The sequence below is a fragment of the Typopeltis vanoorti genome, chromosome 12 (genome assembly GCF_054136105.1).
Source record: "Typopeltis vanoorti isolate ZY-2024b chromosome 12, IOZ_Tvanoo_1.0, whole genome shotgun sequence".
In the NCBI taxonomy this organism is placed as follows: domain Eukaryota; kingdom Metazoa; phylum Arthropoda; class Arachnida; order Uropygi; family Thelyphonidae; genus Typopeltis; species Typopeltis vanoorti.
The window spans coordinates 110,829,378-110,850,633 of NC_143560.1; the positions used below are offsets into that span (position 1 = coordinate 110,829,378).

General features: G+C 35.8%; 1 protein-coding gene across 1 annotated transcript in view; it reads left to right on the plus strand.

Annotated features, from left to right (window-relative positions):
• Positions 1–21,256, plus strand: part of shot (dystonin-like protein short stop) — a 1,304,552-nt gene that overhangs the window by 530,678 nt on the left and 752,618 nt on the right. Inside the window, exons 35-36 of the mRNA XM_090402172.1 lie at positions 10,412–10,525; positions 11,633–11,716. Coding sequence (XP_090258298.1) covers positions 10,412–10,525; positions 11,633–11,716 — 198 coding nt within the window. The remainder of the gene's footprint in view (positions 1–10,411; positions 10,526–11,632; positions 11,717–21,256) is intronic.

Genomic DNA, 21,256 nt, shown 5'->3' on the forward strand with positions numbered 1-21,256 from the left:
AGGCCCTAACATCATGTCAAGAACAACTATTCAACATTCACACAGTATCTATCATATTTTGCCGTGAACTCATTCACGGTCGTAGCACCCACAACAGACTCTGGAAGCTTATTCCACTCATTTACCACTCTCCAAGTAAAGAACCTAGCTCTAACACCCTTGTCAACCACGCTCTTGCCCAGCTTCCATGCATGGCCCCTAGTCCTCCCACCACCAGTCATATTTTCAAAAATATCTTCTGGATCAATCTTATAAAAACCCTTCAGTAATTTGAATGTCTCAATCATATCACCCCTCCTTCGCCTATCGTCCAATTTCTGCAACCCACAAATCTTCAACCTATTCTCATAAGGTTCCTTCCACAGACCTGCTATCATCTTGGTCACTCGTCTCTGGACCTTCTCCACTTCCTCCCCATCACGAAGAAACCCTGGTGCCCATAGCTGGGCACAGAAGTCCAGATGGGGTCTTATCAAGGCTCGATACAGAGGAACAACAACTTGTTCGTCTCTGCATGTTAAAGTATTTTTCAGAAGCCAAGTGATTTGGTGAGCTGTTTTAGTTACTTTTGCAATGTACCCCCTAAACTTCAACTCCCTATCCACCAACACTCCCAAATCCCTGGCCTCATCAATCTTCTGGAGTATAATTCCACCAATGCGATATACTGCTGCCATTCTTTTCACCCCAAAGTGCATAACCTTACACTTTGCAACATTAAATTCACATCCATTTTTCCTAGCCCAGTCCTCCAAACTATCCAAATCATCCTGTAAAATTTTGACATCTTGTGCACTCACAATTGCTCTACCCAACATTGCATCATCAGCAATGTTGGGTAGAGCAAGTATGCTGTCTTTTGTTCTTGAAATCAGTATAATCGAATAAGACGATATTGCAGAAATTATTTTTGCATTATTTTCAATGCTTTCATTGAAAATAATTGATTTAAATATTTATAAATGTTTTCAAATAACATTCATTGAAATATATATATATATATATATATATGAACTTTCATTCCCCCCCAATACTATTATATGAATCCTCACACTTCAGTTTTACAAAAGAGTTTTCCTGTTTATATGAACAACAAATGATATTAAATTGCATTACTCAACTTTGGATTGTGAGACTTTTTTTAAATAACAGAAAGTTATGTCCAATGATATTTCAATAGAAACTCAGTCACTTTCACCTTTTGCTTAAAATTGTTGCAGATGATTTCACTTTTCTTTGTAAGATGTACATTCCTATAAAATCCAGTTCTTAATCACTATAGATATTGTGAAAAGATATGAAACATATTTAATTGAAAATTTGTGTTCATTTTGAAGATTTCTAAATGCATCTTCCCCCTTCAAATTATAAATAAAACAATTATAAATAACTATTCTAATTTTCTACTGGTTTGAAAGTTTTCATAGACAATTCAAAATGTGTTACTTTATTTTACTGTTTTGACAAAAGAAATAAGCTCATAATGTTGTATTTGTCAAAGCAGGTACTTATAATAATTTGTAATCTACAGTCAGCTGTTTGCAAAAGTTTTACAAATACATTTCATGTTATATTTTCACTTACAGAAATTATGAGGGCAAACAGCGAAAAGTCAGCTACTGGAACAAGTCTGAAAACACACCCCAACTCAACATCACCAGAGTTAAAGATCGGTACTATCAACATAAGAAGCCTGAATGGCAAAGAAATGGAGCTAGCTGAGAAATTAGATAAGTACCAGATCGACATAATAGGGGTGACTGAAACAAAAAAGACAAAAACTGGTGAGATCTTTCTGAGCAATAAATACAAAATGTTATATTCAGGCAATGACAATCAAGGAAAAGGAGTAGCCATAGTATTCAACACAAAATACGAGGCTAATCTTCTTGAATTGCAGGCAGTCTCAAGTAGAATAATGTTGGCAAATATGAGAATGGGGAACTGGACAATGAGACTTATTTGTGCCTATGGTCCCACAGAAGGTTCTACTAAGGTAGAAATGGAGGAATTTTTTGAGGCTTTAGAAAAAGCAACTGACACAATAAAAAAGGAAAAGTTGGTCCTTGTTGGGGATCTAAATAGCAGAGTAGGAAATGATTGTGACACATACAAAAATATTTTGGGAAAATTTGGAGAAAAGAGCAAAGCTAATAATAATGGCAAATATCTGTTGGATTTCTGCTCAGGACATGGACTGGTTATTACTAACACCATGTTCTAACATAAAAATGTGCACAAATTCACATGGAGAGAAGAGGCTAGGAATAAGAAAAGTCTCATTGACTATATTATTATTGATAGTGATGTTTTCTCCCTTGTGCAGGACACAAGAGTGTACAGAGGATTTGAAATTGGAAGTGATCACTATTTAGTCTTGAGCAGGATAAAATTGAATTTCATATTGAAAAGAATAACATGTAAGAAAGTTTTAAAGCGAATAAAAGTTGAGCAGCTCTCAGATGTGAACTGTAGACTAAAATACACAAAGATTATTGAAGAAAAAATGAATGAATTTGAGAACAGGAATCAAACCCTGGAGATTCAGTGGCAAACTCTGAAGAAAACATTGATTGATTCTGCCAGAGAGCATGTGGTGAGGTTGTCTGTAAGGATAAAAAAATCAGAACTCCCTGGTGGACACAGGAAGTTAAAGAGGCAGTGAAGGAAAAGAAGAAAGCATATCAAAAGTTCCTGTCAAATAAGTCATCTTGTGCTCTTAGAGAATATAGAGAGAAATGCAAGAATGCTAAACACTGTGTATAACCTAGCTAAACAAAAGTCATGGGAAGACTTTGGTAAGAATATAGAAAATAAATGTCAAGAAGGTGGCAAAAAATTCTGGAGGTTGTTGAAGAAGCTTAGGAATGGAGGAAAGAATGCTGTAAAAGGAGTTGGAGATGATAAAGGTGACATGAAAACAGGAGAAAAAGATGATATCCTTGAAGTATGGAGTAATTACTTTGAAAAATTGCTAAATGAAACAAGCAGTGATGACAGCACAGTGGTAAAAAACACTGACCAGGCATGCAGTGGAGAGAATACATATCCATACTTGAAGTAGAAAAAGCCATCAAAGGCTTGAAATGTGGAACAGCAGCAGGAGTAGATGATACTCGACCAGAAATGCTGAAATATGGTGATATAAGAGTCTTACAGTGGCTGCACTGCATAATTCAGAAAGCCTGGACAGAGGGACGAATTCCCGATGATTGGAGTAGAGCTCTCATAGTATCCATATATAAAAAGGGCAATAAAACTGCATGTGAGAATTACAGAGGTATTTCCCTATTGAGTGTTCCTGGGAAGATCTATGCAAGTATACTTGAGAAACGGTTGAGAAGAATTGTGGAAGAAAAGCTTGGTGAAGAACAAGCTGGATTCAGGCCAAATAGAGGCTGTCAGGATCAGATCTTCACTTTATGACAAATAGTTGAGAAAGCATGGGAATATAACAGAGATCTGTATTTAAGTTTTGTCGATTTGGAAAAGGCATATGACAAGGTACCAAGAGAGAAGCTATTCAATACTCTACAGTTATTTGGTGTCAATGAGGCATTATATCAAGCAATACTTAGTCTTTATTTGAGTTGTAAGTCAGCAGTTAGAATAGAAGGAAGTACAGGAAGATGGTTTAATATTAAATCTGGTGTGAGACAAGGATGTACATTATCTCCTCTGTTATTCATTATCTATATGGATCACATTATGAAGGGAAATGGTATTAAACCTGATATCCAAATTGGAGATGTTAATCTTAGCTCTTTGCTTTATGCGGATGATGTTATACTCCTAAATAAATCCGCTACAAGTCTGCAAAATTCTCTGACTAAATTGAATAACTGTTGTAATAGATATGGTATGAAGGTCTGCAATAAAAAGATAGAGACAATGAAAATAGGCAGAATCATTGAAAATGTCAACTGTGTTGTGAATGGAGAACCTGTGGAACAAGTAAAACATTTCAGCTACTTAGGCACAATTTTTAGTGAAGATGGTAAATTCAATATAGAAATAGACAACAGAATCAGCAAAGCTGGTATGGTGGGAAGTCAATTGAATAAATTCATATTCAATAAGAGAGAAATTAGTCGGAACTGTAAATTAGCTGTATACAAGGCAGTGTTCAAACCAGTTTTAACTTATGGATCTGAGAGCTGGGTCAGAAGTAAAACACTTGACCAAAGACTAGAGACTACATATATGAGACTCCTGAGAAATATTATAGGTGTGAACAGATGGCATCAATGGCAATATCATATTAAAAACGAGGATATTAGGAAAGAACTTGACATTGTCAGCATCCAGGAATGCGTTAGCAGAGCTAATCTCAGGTGGTATGGTCACTTAAACAGAATGGGCGAAGAAAGATTAGCAAAACAAGTGTTCTCTGCCAGATTGGCAGCAGAACGACCCAGAGGAAGACCAAGATATAGGTGGATTGATACGGTACAAAGTGCCTTAGACGATAGAAATATAAGATCTTATATTGTTCGAGTCTTGACAAGTAACAGACTGATTTGGATAAAAATTGTAGATAGGAAGTTGGTAATGATGTAATTTTTTCATGTAGTATTATCATATCCGTAAAGACTAAAAGTTTTCTTTGAGTAAGAAGAATAAAGTATGAGTTTAAACCAGCATATAAGGCTTAATGTGAGACTGAAAATGTATATATCAGTCCCATACACAAGAGATCCGAAATCCTATCACTGAGCTATTTGTGTGTGTCGACAAGTGGTCTGAGAGAAGAAAGAAATTTATTGCATTTCTCTGAAGACGTGGAATTTAATCATTGGAGGAGTGTTCCTAAGAGCAGAGGTATAAGGTATGAAGGAAGAAGATGAGAAGTTGGTTCTGTAAGTTGGAGCTGAACTATACATGGGTGTTGACGAGTAGCTGCTCATAGATGATTGGTGTAAAGTGGATAAATGATAGTGGCTTGTTTAGTGGTGTTTTTTAAGTGTTCATAGAAATAATTAAAAAAAAAAAAAGAAAAAGATTTAACAGGAAAGTGACTGGAGGGAGTCAATGAGAGAGGCATCTATTAAATAAACGTTTCTTTTGATGACAGTTAAGAGTTCTGAGAGAAGAGTTAGGTGAAATACTATTCTCACCTGAAATGTGAGAATAGTATTCTGAGGTCAGGCAGATTTGAGATTTATAAACTGTCAGGAGTTGAGCAAATAACAAGGTTTTTGGAGGCTGTAGAGGCTATGGATACATTTGTGTTTATACCAGGATAAGCTTGATGTGAAAGTCAGTGTCAAAGAACAGAAATCTGATCCTGGTTGGTGAGCCCAATATATATATTTTTATTTTGTATGATGGTACAACAGCCATGAGCCCTTTTATGGGGAGGTACAGCATCTCAATACCCCCTATTTTATCCAAAAGAGGTCTGATTCTACAGTGAATCAGACCTATGGCTTGAGGAATTGTCTTAAGTAATCTTGTCTGTAATCCATGCATGTTCATAAGGCCAGTTTGCCCGTTCTGGAGGATGAAAACCTCGAGTTTCCCAGTGAAGAAAACTTCCTACCTCCATATGAGACTGGCCAACTGACCTTTCATCGAAAGAGACCAGATAAAGGTTCCTCACGCCATGGACGGGAATCGCCCAAGTCTTTCCAACTGAGCTACAGAGACTCAGCCCAATATTGAGTGAGGGAGAGCAAAACATGCTCTTTCTTTGAGGAAATGAGACAATTGCATTTTGGTGGCATTAAACTCACCATGGCAGGGAGATTTGTGCTTAAGCTATTGGTTGTAGAATACCTTGCTCAAAATATATATATTTTTTGAGCAAGGGTACTACCATCAGCAAAACTGTGAATAGAATTGGATGTTAGAAAGAGAGAGAACGAGAGAATGACAATGTATAGGAGAAAGAATGTAAGTGAAAGCACAGAGCCCTAGAGTAATCTAGTATTGATTGAAGAATCTGATGAAAGGAAATTATTGACCATGATGACTTACAGTGAATGACTGGAGAGGAAGCTGCAGTCTACTAGCAAATGATATCAGACAGATCATAAGATCATGACACCAGACTCAATGACATGCCTTGGAAATATCTAGAGTGACCACTTGAGTTTCTCAAACTTTACCATTGCTTTGTATGCAATGGTTGGTAATGTTGGCTAGAAGATCTTTTATGCAGTGGGACTAGCAAAATCCAAATTGCCGATCATTAAGTAATTGGTGAGTCTCCAAGTAGTGAAGCATCTAGCTGTCGACTCCTTTTCTATTATATTAAAGCGTATTGTAGTGAGAGCAATAGAGGCTATAGATTGATGGTTGAGTTGACTTTTATTTTCATTTTTAGGAACAGGCTGGATATAATTTGCTCAAGCTGTAGGATGGATATCATCTGAGTATGAGAGCTTGTACAGGAGATACAGGATGGGTGTTAGTTCTGCAGCAGAAACTTTTAGTACAACTGGAAGGATACCATTAAGGCCAGGAGACTTCTTAGCATCAAGGCTTTTGAGTATTTTTCTGGTGTTGTTCTGATGAAAGATCAGGAAAGGCATGCTGTAGATGGTGGAATACTGGAAGGAAATTAGCCTTGGTTATCGAAACAAGAGTTGGAGGGAAAGACTGATGCCAAGTGGGCCTGTGCAGTTCAACATGAGTTTGGCACCTTTATTTATTTTGTATGGGGGTCCCCCATTTCCTCTCCCATCCCTTAGGATGGGCTGAGTCCTTGAGAGATTAAGTATGTATTTTATGACTGTAAATCCCTGTGTGTTTTGAGGGACAAAAAACCCAAGTTTCCGGGTGAAAAAAAATCCTCTACCTCCCTATGAAACTAACTCACTTTTAGTTGAAAGAGACCAGATAAAGGTTCCTCACATCATGAATGGGAATCAAACCCAGGTTTTTCAGACCAAAGGGCTTTGCCTATACTGAATGAGCTACAGAGGCTCTGGTACCTTGATTAAACCATGTGATGGTCACGTAAACTGATCTTGAATGATGAAGTTACTGCAGAATAGTGTTTCATCTTTCAGTCTCAGGGCTCACTGTGGCCAAATACTTGCTCCTTTACATGCTTGACTTGAAGTATAGACAATCTTTTTATGCAGTCTATATCATATTAGTTCAGAGCTAATTTATTATTATTATTCGTGACACCTCCAAGGAGTTTGGAGACTCATCGTGGCAGGACACCTATTGTACAACTCTGTCTCCACCACTACACCAATCATCTACATCAGCACTATCTACTGCCCACCACCACAGCTAGTATTTTTTGTCTGTAAATTTGGTGTGTTCTGAAGGGCCAATTTGTCTGTATGTGGGATGAAAAATCCTAGTTTCCAGGAGAGAAAAAACCCTGCTACCTCCATATGAGATTGGCTAACTCACCTTTGATTGAAAAAGTCCATATAAAGATTCCTCCTGTCATAACGAGAATCGAACTTAGCCTTTTCCAATCGAATGGTGCAACGTACCGTTGTTCTTTCAATTGCGCTATGGAGGTGCTTATGATAAGCTAAATAAAAAATAATGTGTTTTGTAGTGCATGCAGATTGATTGCCTACTTTAATTTGTAATGTGTAATTTTTTTTACAATATTTTTAGTGGGAAAATATGCCAAATTTATTGAAGAACTCGATACTTCTCTTGGCTGTATCAGATTTCATTTATTTCTTAAGTAAAATATCTTATTAAAATATCTAAACATTTGTAATATTTTAGGTTTCTATGAAACTTGTATATGTTATACTCTTATTGATTAATAAATTCATATTATTATTAAAGTTACAATAAGATAAAAAGTTTGAACTTTATACTAGTCCTGATAAACTTTGCAGAAGCTTGGTTTTTGTAGCCACAAGGTTAAAGCTGTTGCTGGCTTCACTTGCCACCTGAATAGTTCCTCTGCTGTGGATCAAATTCCAGTTTTTTGCATTAATTTTTATTAAAGTCTTTAGGTGATAAGTGATTTTCATTGTTGGTAGTGATTATCACCATTTAGTCTTGAGCACAATAAAATTGAATTTCATATTGAAAAGAAGAACACGTAAGAAAGTTTTAAAGCGAATAAAAGTTGAGCAGCTCTCAGATGTGAACAGTAGACTAAAATACGAAAACATTATCCAGTAAAAAATGGAAGAGTTTGAGAACAGGAAACAAACCTTGGAGATTCAGTGGCAAGCCCTGAAGAAAACACTGATTGACTCAGCCAGAGAGGCATTAGGTGAAGTTGTCTGCAAGGATAAAAAAACAGAACTCCATGGTGGACACAGGAAGTAAAGGAAGTAGTGAAGGCAAAGAAGAAAGCATACCAAAAGTTCCTTATGAGTAAGTCAGCTTCTGCTCTTACAGAATGTAGAGATAAATGTAAGAAACCTGAACACTGTGTAAACTAGCTAAACAAAAGTCATTGTTTGGCTAGAGCATAGAAAATAAATATCAGGAAGGTGGCAAGATATTCTGGAGGTTGTTGAAGATGCTCAGAAATGGAGGAAAGAGTGCTGTAAAAGGAAGTAGAGATGAAAACTGGAGAAAAAGATATCCTTGAAGTATGGAGTAATTACTTTGAAAAATTGCTAATTGAAACAATCAATGACAGCACAGTGATAAAAAAAAAAACACTGACCAAGCATGCAATCAGGAATACATATCCATACTTGTAGAAAAAGGCTGAAATGTGGGAAGGTAGCTGGAGTACATGATATTCGACCAGCAATGCTCAAGTATGGAGATATAAAAGTTTTACAGTGGCTGCACTGTATAGTTCAGAAGGCCTGAACAGGGGGATGAATTCCGGATGATTGGAGTAGACTCTCATAGTACCCATATATAAAAAGTGAAATAAAACTGAATGTGCGAATTACAGAGGTATTTCTCTACTGCCGACAACTGAAGATGGCAGTAGAGACTGCTGACTTACAACTCAAATAAAGACTAAGTATTACTTGATATAATGCCCCACTGACACCATGTAACTGTATTGTTTTGAATACCTTCTCTCTTGGTATCTTGTCATGGCACTGTTATGGCACAAAGGTCAGCAATAACAAGACAAAAACAACGAAAATAGGTAGAAGCATTGAAATTACCAACTGCATTGGGAATGGAGAACCTATAGAACAGGTAAACCATTTCAGCTATTTAGGCACGATTTTTAGTGAAGATGGTAAATTAAATATAGAAATAGACAACATAATCAACAAAGCTGGTATGGTAGGAAGTAAATTGAATAAATTTATATGGAATAAGAGAGAAATTAGTCAAAACACTAAATTAGATTTATGCAAGACAGTGTTCAAACCAATTTTAACTTATGCATCTGAGAGCTGGATCAGAAGTAAAACACTTGACCAAAGACTAGAGATATGAGAATCCTGAGAAAGGTTTGGGGTCATGAATAGATGGCTATGGTCACTTAAACAGAATGAGAGAGGAAAGATTTGCCAAACACCGTTCTCTGTCAGGTTGGCAGGAAAAAGACCCAGAGGAAAACCAAGATATTGGTGGATTGATACTGTAAAAAGTGCCTTAGAAAAATAGAAAGATAAGATCTGATAATGTTGGAGTCTTGACAGGTAACAGACTAATTTGGGTAAAAATTGCAGATTGGAAGTTAGTAATGATGTAAATTTTTCATGTAGTACTATCATATCCTGTACACTTCTTGAGGGTACATGGCAGGAATTTGATGATGGCGATTTTCATTGCCTTGTGGTAAGCTATTACCCTGCTGATTTGGATGGCCAGAGTGGATAGGATTGCTGTAAAAATTCTCTAAACTGACACATTGAGAATGTAAAAGATTTTGATAAGCAGCATATTTTCTAATAGTCAGAATTAGTCTGAGAATTTGTGTTTTTGTATGATTTCATTCTTCTGATTGAAGTAATAAGTTTCAAGTTTGTTCTCTTCCCAGGTATATCAATTAGAATTTTTTGCAGGGCACCCACCAGCATGAGTGTTTTTGCATTGCAGCATACACAGAATAAAATCAAAATAGAGAAAAATTACTTTTTTTTATTATTTAATTTTATTCTTAAATTTGATGCACAGTTGACTAATTATAGCAAACACATATAGGGACCACAGGAAGATTATAGGGGGGATAGCTTTCTGTAGTGAATTTCTTTTAAAATAGTTGGATTGGGAGACTTACAGTAGTTTCTTCTTCTAATGAGAAAGTTTGTTATACAGTGTTTGCAGCATTGAGAGTCAGCTCTATAGACCTAATTATTTAATGTGTCTGCATGCTAATTTAAAAATGATGGAATAGTGAATTTAGACATTTAGCAAGTAATAATGATTTAAATATTTTAACATTTCAATTTTTATTTTAATTTTGAATATGAATTTTTGTTTTAATCAAAAACTTGATTTTCTGATTTATTTTATTTTATTTTATTTATTTATTTATTTTTTGTTACAGGCAGAATTGTTAAATTTCACTGAATGGTTAACTGAAGCACAGCATATGCAGATCAGTAAAGAAAGAAGTTTGAGTCATTTAGCTCATCTAAAAGAAAATTCAGACTTATATAAGGTGCTTATTATTTTAAAATCTTTAAGTTGTAGTACTAATGTGGTTTACAGTTCAAAAATATGAATTTTTTTATGTAATAAATATCTGTGCCCTACTTGCCAGAAGTAAAGGACCTACATAAGCAAAAATTCAACACCTAGTTTGAAGATGATGATAACTTATGGTATATTATTATTATTTGACACCTCCAGGGAGTCCAGAGACTCATTGAGGGAGAGTGTGCCAACTGCATCGAATGATTGGTTCCCTTCCAACTACTAACCACACTCAAACTTACTTGACTGTGCCATTAGTAGCAGAGGCTCTACCAATCGACGAACTTTGAGAAGGGGTCTTTTTGTTGGAGCCTGATCAATGGGAGAAACCTCAGCTAGAATGGTTAAAATCTCTGTTAATTAGTTATGTATGAATGGCATTGCAAAAAGTTTCTAAAAAATGGTTAGATAATTAGACATCCATTTCTAGTAGGAACATCTGCAGTAAAAACAAGATGCTATAGAAAAGGAAGGTTGGTTATTGCAGAGCTTTAGAGGACGGAAACAGAATCATTATTCTGTTGTCCAGTAAACGATATTTTTAATTTTGGTCCAGATATGCTCAAGAAAATCTGAACCATATTAATGCTTTATTACATGAATTCGCCCTCCTCACTCAAGTGTGGAGACAACAGCATTAAGTAGTTGCTTCCCCTTGTTTTGATAGTAGGGAGAATGATAGTGGTAAATGGATTGGATTTTCAGTAAGGACAAGAGAAAATGCTACCATGTATTTAACTATATCTCATGTGCAACTCATGGTGTTGTTTATACCATTAAGTGATGGTTACTTTAATGGTGTAATACATTCGTCCATGTTTGAAATAGTATGAGGATGCCAAGCCTATTGCTGTTATTAAAGATTCTACAGTACTATTGCTATAAAGAGTAGCTTCATCGAGCTTTAATAGAAGATAATTTTAAGTTCTTCAGGAACTGGAGTTAAAAAAAAATGTATTTGTGTTCTCGTTATTTTCTGGCAGTTATTGTTTGAAATAATTTTATTTTGACTTTTTTATATATACTTGTCAAAGTAACTTAGATTTATTTTATTATTATTATTATTATTCAGGCATTTGCCAGTGATGTAATTGCTCATCAAGCTGACCTTCGTTTTATTACAATGGCTGCTCAGAAATTCTTAGATGAATCAAAGGTAAAAATATAAGAATTTATAGGAAAATGTATATAAATTGACTCTGATTTCCATTCTTTTTATAAATATATTTTAAAATGTGAGTTTACATTTAAATTCAAAGTGAAACACACATATATGTGTGAAACGTGTGTGTGTGTGTGTGTGTGTGTGTGTATTTCCTTAATGTTATTTCCTTAATACCTGCAAAAACCAGTTATGCTAGGTTCATACCATGAGTAGTATTTTAGTATTCTTGGATCCTTTCCAGTATCTTTATTTACTTTAAAAGTTTTTGTTTCTTCAATTTTAAAAATAAATCTGATATGTTACATTCACATATCATAGTCTCTTAAATTAGAAGAGAGAAATGTAATTATAAAAAACATTGTATAATTAATATAGACAATATACAAATATAATTATTTCCAAAAAAAAAAAAAAAATCATTTAAAAAGATTTCATAAGAGATACTTTTTCTCTGACACTCACTCAAATTTCATTGCAGGAATAAAAAAAAATTCTACTGACAAAGAAATAAATTCTTTTGCTAATTCTGAATTTAATTAGACCAGAATTTCACAACTTTGGTCTTCTAATTGAAAATATCAACTGCATTGTGAATGGAGAACCTATAGAACAAGTAAAACATATCAGCTACTTAGGCATGATTTTTAATGAAGATGGTAAATTAATTATGGAAATAGACAACAGAATCAACGAAACTGGTATGGTAGGAAGTCAACTGAATAAATTCATATGCAATAAACGAGAAATTAGTTAAAACACTAAATCAGCTGTATACAAGACAGTGTTCAAACCAATTTTAACTTGTGGATCTGGGAGCTGGGTTAGAAATAAAACATCTATCTCAAAGACTAGAGACCGCAGTTATGAGAGTCATGAGCAAGATTAGGAATGTGTTAGCAGAGCTAATCTCAGCTGTTATGGTCACTTAAACAGAATGGGAGAGGAAAGATTAGCAAAACAAGTTTTCTCTGCCAGGTTGGCAGGAAAAATACCCAGAGGAAGATCAAGATATAAGGTGGATTGATACAGTAAAAAGTGCCTTAGAAAAAGAGAAATAAAAGATCTGATAATATTGTAGTCTTGACAGGTAACAGATTGATTTGGAGGAAAATTGTAGATAAGAAGTTATTAATGATATCAGTTTTTCATGTAGTACTATCATATCCTATACACCCCTTGAGGGTACATGTCAGGAATTTGATGATGATGAGCTAAGTTCTGTGCCTTGTTCAGTGACGTTCATTAAGATAAAAATGTCATACACAGTACTCCCACCTGTTGTAAAACAAATGTTCATGCCTTAATATGAATTTTTAATGGAATTTGTGCTATTATAACATTTATTAAAAACATATATTCAGAAGAATATAGTAATTTTATTACTGCAAATATTTCAACAAGAAACTAACTGGTCATCATAAGTGTATCTGGACAATCATCACAAGGTGAAGCTGCAACAAAGAATGCTAATTCTATTTACCTGAGTCACATGCCAGATGCTACCCAGTAGGTGGTTACAATAAAATAAGATTATAATAAAGGCCTAAATTTTAAATTATGCAATTTTAAATAAAATAAAAATTTAATTACATATTGAAATGACACAGCATTGCATTAAATTAAATTAAAAATCTACTTAGAATATCTTGAAGAATTCCTATTCTCTTCAATACAACCCCAAACTTCTTTTTGGATTTGCTATGTAGATGATGTGTTTCCCATCTGTCCAGACTCAGAAGAATCTCTACTTACCTTTTTAACGAAAATCAGCATCCTTCAACCCATGCATCAGCTTTACTATGGAAAAAGGAAAGGATGTCCAATTAGCCTTCCTGGATGTCCTCCTCTCTCATATCCCTTCTAAAATACTTGCTACTTTTATTCACCATATTCTTTACAAGTTGCTGTATACAGCAAGATTCAGTTTATTGTCTATCTCAAAAAATAGGCATCATCAAATCTTTGCTGAACAGCGCACGTTATCTGCTCCAATTTCCAAGCTCTCCAACAAGAATTGAACACCATCTGGTATATCTTACTACAGAATGGTTTCATCTCAAGGAAGTTTAAATGAATCTTGGACTCTTGAAAGCCCATTGCCAAAAACCCTGAACCTGTAAGGCAAGTCCCTATCCCATGTATTGCAGGCATCTCTGAGCCAATTGCTTAGATCCTGAAAAGATATAATTTAGTTCCTATACTTAAAATCTTCTTTTGGTTACTGCCCACGAAAGATCCCCCCCTGGTTTACCAAATTCCTTCTGAGTGCCTCCACTCGTACTTTAGACAAACAGGATATTCTGTTGTGAGACAAATGACTACAAGAACAATGATGTCCCATTGTCCAATACTCACCTTTTCCATCAGTGCATGATGAAAACGTGAGTGCTGAAGCATCTCTCCACCGCCCAAATTTAAATTGGAATGACTGTTTCTCTATTGCTAAGATTTGAGATCCCATCCTTATAAAAGGCAAGCAATAACCCCCCCCCCCCCCATCCATTTTAATTACAAGACATATTTAAAAAAGACTGAACTTTTGTTATAAAGACTTTATTGCTCATTTTACAACATTTTAAGCTGTGTCTCCTTCCAAGTAGTCCCCCTCTACTGGTGATACACCATTCCCAACATTTCTTCCATTGTTGGAATACTTCCTGGAACGTTCTTTCTGTGATGGATGCAGTTCTATTATCACATTTTCCTGAATCTCCTCTATGATTTGGAAACCCATGTCTCATCTCCTGTTATGATGTTCTTAAGAAAGTTTTCAATTCCATTTGCATTGGCAAGCAGTTCCTGTCTGTTTTCAACAGTTTCTCTTTCTCATCATCAGTCAACAAATGCAGCACAAATTTTGCACTGACATGACATCTGAAGTTTTTCAGTCAAAATTTGATTGCAAAATGCTATGCTGATGCCCACTTCATCAGCAACTTCTTGGACAGTTTAACAATGATTTCCACAAATCACAGCACGAACTCTCTCGACATGTTCACTGTCTGTTGATGTGGAAGGTTGTCCATGCTTTGGATCTTCACCAACTGACGTTCTGCCCTTTTTAAAATGCTTAAACCACTCATAGCACTGCATTCTACTCATACAGTCTTCCCTGTATGCTTGGTTAAGCAATTGAAATGTCTGTAAAATTTTTACCAAGTTTGCAGCAAAATTTCACACACACACACACACACACACACACACACACACACACACACACACACACACACACACACACACACACACACACACACACACACACACACACTTTTTGCTTCAAGCTCTTTCATTGTCACTTTGTCACTAATCTGACAAACAACTTGTGTACGTCCTCACTCCAGTGGATGTAACTCAACGACTAATGCTCATAGCAGAACGGGACAAATGGCAGTTTGTTGTCGAATCTGCCGCTAGGTTAGCTCAGTAACCGCAGCACGTGCTCTATGCCGGTTGGTGCACTATTTAAAAAGTTCATCTTTTTTTTTTTTTTTTTTTTTTTTGAAGACTCCTTGTATTATTATTATTTTAGTTTATTTTTTTAAATTTGATACAATTCTGTCATTTCATTATGCAATTAAATTAAATTTATTTCAAATAACTTAATTTTAAATTTAGAGCTTAATTGTAATCTTATTTTAGTGCAACCATCGACTAGGTGGGATCCGGCATGTGACTCAGTTTTGTAAATAATGAATAGATTCTTTCTTGTATCTTCATCTTGTGATTATGCTAATGTACTGATGATGACCAGTATTAATGATAGCATGCATTAGCTGCCTGCAGTTAATGATAGAAGGTGATTGTTGGAAGTTGAAATTTTTAACATTAAAAGATTATTATCATTATTATTATTATGTGACACCTCCAGGGAGTCCAAGGACTCATCGTGGGAGGGCACACTACTCTATTTCACTAAATACATCTCATCCTCTCCACTATTACTTAATTCTCCAACTGCAACGCTACTGCCATCTATCGCCCATCGTCACCAACAACAGTATTTTTTGTCTGTAAATTGCGTGTGTTCGAAGGCCGATTTGTCTGTACGAGGGATGAAAAACCAGAGTTTCCGGGAGGAAAAAAAAACCCTTCTACCACCGTATGAGATCGGCTAACTCACCTTCAATATTAAAAGATTTAATAAGAGATTTCCATGTGCCACTTAATATCAGTCCTTAGTTGTTATTCAGTGATCTGTGCAAATCGATAACTATAACTGATTCTTTCAGAAGTCTTGAATAAATTTTTTTTTTTTTTTCTGTATAAGGCATTGTAGGAAAGTTCCAATCAACTGCATGGTTGGTATTATAAGTATAGTTGGCCAAACTAGATCTGTCTTTTCTTTTCTGGTCAACATCTGCAATGTTCTTTCTTTCTAATTTCAAATCCACAACTTGTTTTTCCTGTGTAGCTAAACCACATGAGCATGTAATTCTGTATACTCCTGGGTATTTGTAGAAAAGTGTGCTATCTTTAGGACACCTCAGGAGGCTCCAAACAGTTTGAGTTGGTTTCAAGTCATTCTGATGTGATGATTTTTGAAAAGATTGTGATGTGTTGTGATGCTTTTTAATCAATAGACTTCCAATTTGTAGTATTGTGATGAGGTCTTTGTATCAGATATTCTGATTATTGGAGTGGTAGGATTCAAAAATAAAATCCTATCAATTTTTTGAATAGCTATTGAGAGCAAAAAAATTGAATTGAATCAGGAGTTTTCTTTTGAGTCAGTCATCATTCTTATGATAGAAACTGATTTTTTTTTAAGAATAAGATGTAAGATTCAGATGACCTTATGTGCTGTCTTAATATATTAGCTAGATGTTTAGATAGGGTGTAAGTTAGAGATTTTATGCCATATACTACAGGTCTTAATGGGACATCAGGCTTGTGATTTTTGGCAGTATGTAAACTTAGTCATTTGAATCTTATATTAAAAATTGATCCCCTTTTGTCTAGTTTATATGAATCATCTATTGACATCCTTGCAAGTCTTGACATTGTATCCCTTTTTACTAATGGTCCTGTTGATGATGTGTTAGGACTCCTTGCAGATCTCTTTCTGCCATATGTTAGTGATTTATTTGAACATTATCTCTGGTTCAGTTTTTTTCAGTGGAACAGTACCTTTTAGAAACAAAAATTTGAACTTGCTATGGGCATCCCCCTGTCTTCTCTTAGCTGTCATTTTTGTGGAGAATTTAGACAAGACTTTCCTAACTGAAATGAGCCTAAAACCAGCTTTATGGTGTAGATATGTAGATAACATCTTTATTATTTGGTCAAGCCTGCAACAATTTCTCTGTTCCCTTAACTTTTGCAAACCTGCTATCAAATTTACATTGGGACTTGAAAAAGAGGGAAAACTCCCTTTCTTTGATGTTCTCATCACTAAAAATCTTGAAAGTGGTGTTACTTTTGAAGTGCATTGTAAACTTATGCATATGGGACGTTAACTTCATGCCTCATCCCTCCACTACTTCTCAGAAATTAGACATAATTCACACCTTAAAGAATAGCACTATTTCTTTTTTGCAAAATAATGACCGACTCATGGTTGAACTTCACACTGTGTAAGTATTTTTTTGTTCTCTATGGCTATTGCGAGAAAATAGTTGAGAGGATTTTATTTTTGAACCTGACTTCCAGTAACCAGAATATCCAATACAAAGACTTCATCATGCTACCATATATTGGAAGTCTATTAATTAAAATAGCATCTCTTTTCAAAATCACATTAGAGTGACTATTAAAACCAATTAAAACTGTTTGTAGCCTCCAGAGGACTTCTAAAGATAGCTCACTTTTGTACAAATACCCAGGAGTGTATAGAAATTCTTGCTCATGTAGTTTGTCCAAATAGGACAGACAAGCTGTTGATTTGAGATAAGAAAGAACATCTTGCAGATGTTGATCATAAAAGACAGATCTGGTTTTGGTTAATGATACTTATAATACCAATGATGTAATTGATTGGAACTTTTCTACCATGCCTTATATAGGAAATAATTTATATTCCAGACTTCCAAAGGTATTATTATTATTATTCAGGCCTCCATGGAGTCAAAAGACTAATCGTGGGAGGTCCTTTCTAAGAAACACGTCTATCTAGACTCATCGAGGGAGGTCCCTCCTAGGAAACACAAAGTCTATCATACCACTGCTTAAATGCATTGAGGTGCTCATTCTCACCACTCTATCAGGCAATGCATTCCATGGTTCATCCACCCTCCATGCAAAGAAACCACTCCTCACCCTCTTTCTCACAGTTTCCTTTTGGTAACTTCCAGGGATGGCCCCCTTGTCATTACTCCTTCCCGCTGTTCAACCAAGTGAAAGAACTCCCCAGTGTCAACTCTCAACCACCTCTCAACAGTTTAAAAGTCTCAATCATATCACCTCTCCTCCTCCTATCTACCAAACTCTGCAGTCCACACTTCCTCAGCTGATCCTCATAACTAACGTTGTACAGTCCTGACACCATCTTTGTTATTCGCCTTTGTGCCCTTTCCACAGTTAATTTATCCCCTTCAAATCCTAGAGACCAAATCTGAGAACAATAGTCCAAGTGTGGTCTGATCAGAGACTTATGCAACGGAATGATAACCATTTTATCTCTGCAGATCAGTGTCCTTCTCATTGTTGCAGCATTCCTCTGTGTTACCTTCACTACCTTTGCAATATGTCCCCTAAATTTCAGGTTTCTATCAATCATCAACCCCAGATCTCTTGTCTCTCCCATAAAGTATGTAGCGTCTCATCGATGTGTCCCAAACCTCAAGACCTTTCATTTTGCTGCATTAAACTGACACCCTCATTCATTTGCCCATCTATCTAGCTTATTCAAATCCTCTTGCAGGGCTACACATCTGCACTATTACCAATAACCCTTCCCAGCTTCGCATCATCCACAAACAACTGAATAATATCCCCTTGCAATCCACAGACAATGTCATTGATATAAAGATTAAGCAATATAGGTCCCAGTACTGAGCCCTGCGGAACCCTACTTGTAACCTCTTGCCTCTTTGATATTGCTGCACTGTACACAACTCTCTAATACCTATCGGACAGCCAATCCTGAATCCAGTTGACCAATCTGACATCCAGACCCATGTGCTGCAACTTGAATATCAGCTTATCATGTGGCACCCTGTCAAATGCCTTTGCTAAGTCTAGGAAAATGGCAGTATATGCCTTTCCCTCATCTAATGCTCTTGTAACTTTATCATAAGAGGCTAGCATATTGCTGAAATAAGAGCACCCTGTCACAAATCCATGTCGACTCTCACAGATAACATTACCCTCATCTGCCCAATGCTGTATACAGTCCCTCACTACTTTCTCCAAAATCTTACTAACTACTGATGACACACAAACTGGCCTATAATTAGACACTTCCAGTCTGCTACTGCTTTTATGTAATGGCACTATCTACCTTCCTTCCATTCCATGGGCACCTTTCCCAAAGCCAGACTTTCATTGAAAAGCCAGGTCAAAGGCACTGTCAGTTCCTTAGCACATTCTCTCAAAACTCGTGGTGAAATACCATCCAGTCCTACAGCTTTACTAACATCCAGAGTACTCAGTATGTGGAAGATACTCTCCTCCTGCACCTCCAAACCTCGGACATGCCCTATCTCTCTAGTATTCAAATTGACTCCTCCAGAATGAAATCTCTTAACATTAGAGATTTCATCTTCGCCAGCAGTTGCTTTCTATTGCTAATTGCTGACAACTAATGTATGCTGTGCATTTTTTACATTTACTGTCTAGCATGAGTTTACCTGTTTGCATTATAATGATTTTTTCAGCATTTAATCAACTTTGTGATCCATGTGTTAATAGTTTTTTGATGTTTTAACCCTAAAGAAACCACTACTTCCAGTTTATGCAGTGAAACTAGTTGGTGTATTTGTATTAATGTGATGACTAATAAATTTCTTGTTGTTTCATTAGATATATCATATTTTATTCCTCGCATTTTAATTTCTGTGTTTAGTCCCATGAAGTTTTAATTTAATTTTGGCTGTTACTAAGTAATGATGGAATTCTGCACCATTTTCTTGCCTTACTTTAACATAATCCTGCATTGTGGTTACTTCAGTTCACTTTTAATTGCTACAGTATGTTGTTGTTGTTATGTTCCATCGAGTCGTTTTTGACTCCTGGTGATCCCATGAACATACATTATCCATTCAGATCTGTCCCTGATCATGTCTTTCAGAATTTCTAGGTGCACTCCAGTTGCTTCTTTAACTCCATCCACCTATCTAATTCTTGGTCTTCCTCTTCTCCAGCTTCCACCAACTTTAGCAAGCATCATCATCTTCTGCAGACTGTCATTTGCTTGCATAATATGTCTGAAGTATGACAATTTTTGCTTGATGATCATGGCTTCGTGGGAGCAATCTGGCTTTAGTCTGTCTATCACTGATTTATTGGTGTGCTTTGCAGTCCATGGTATTCTTGGTAAGCGTCTCCAAACCCATAATTCATCATCATCATCATCATCATCATCAAATTCCTGCCATGTACCCTCAAGGGGTGTACAGGATATGACAGTACTACATGAAAAAATTACATCATTACTAACTTCCTATCTACAATTTTCCTCCAAATCAGTCTGTTACTTGTCAAGACTCCAACATTATCAGATCTTATATTTCTATCGTCTAAGGCACTTTGTACCGTATCAATCCACCTATATCTTGGTCTTCCTCTGGGTCGTTTTCCTGCCAACCTGGCAGAGAACACTTGTTTTGCTAATCTTTCCTCTCCCATTCTATTTAAGTGACCATACCATCTGAGATTAGCTCTGTAAACGCATTCCTGGATGCTGACAATGTCAAGTTCTTTCCTAATATCCTCGTTTTTAATATGATATTGCCATTGATGCCATCTGTTCACGCCTCTAATCTTTCTCAGGACTCTCATATCTGCGGTCTCTAGTCTTTGGTCAAGTGTTTTACTTCTGACCCAGCTCTCAGATCCATAAGTTAAAATTGGTTTGAACACAGTCTTGTATACAGCTAATTTAGTGTTCCGACTAATTTCTTTCTTATTCCATATGAATTTATTCAATTGACTTCCCACGATACCAGCTTTGCTGATTCTGTTGTCTATTTCTATATTTAGTTTACCATCTTCAGTAAAAATTGTGCCTAAGTAGCTGAAATGTTTTACTTGTTCCACAGGTTCTCCATTCACAACACAGTTGACATTTTCAATGATTCTGCCTATTTTCGTTGTCTTTGTCTTTTTATTGCTGACCTTCATATCATATCTATTACAACAGCTATTCAATTTAGTCAGAGAATCTTGCAGACTTGTAGCGGATTTATTTACAAGTATAACATCATCCGCATAAAGCAAAGAGCTGACATTAACATCTCCAATTTTGATATCAGGTTTAATACCACATTCCTTCATAATGTGATCCATATAGATAATGAATAACAGAGGGGATAATGTACATCCTTGTCTCACACCAGATTTAACATTAAACCATCTTCCTGTACTTCCTTCAAT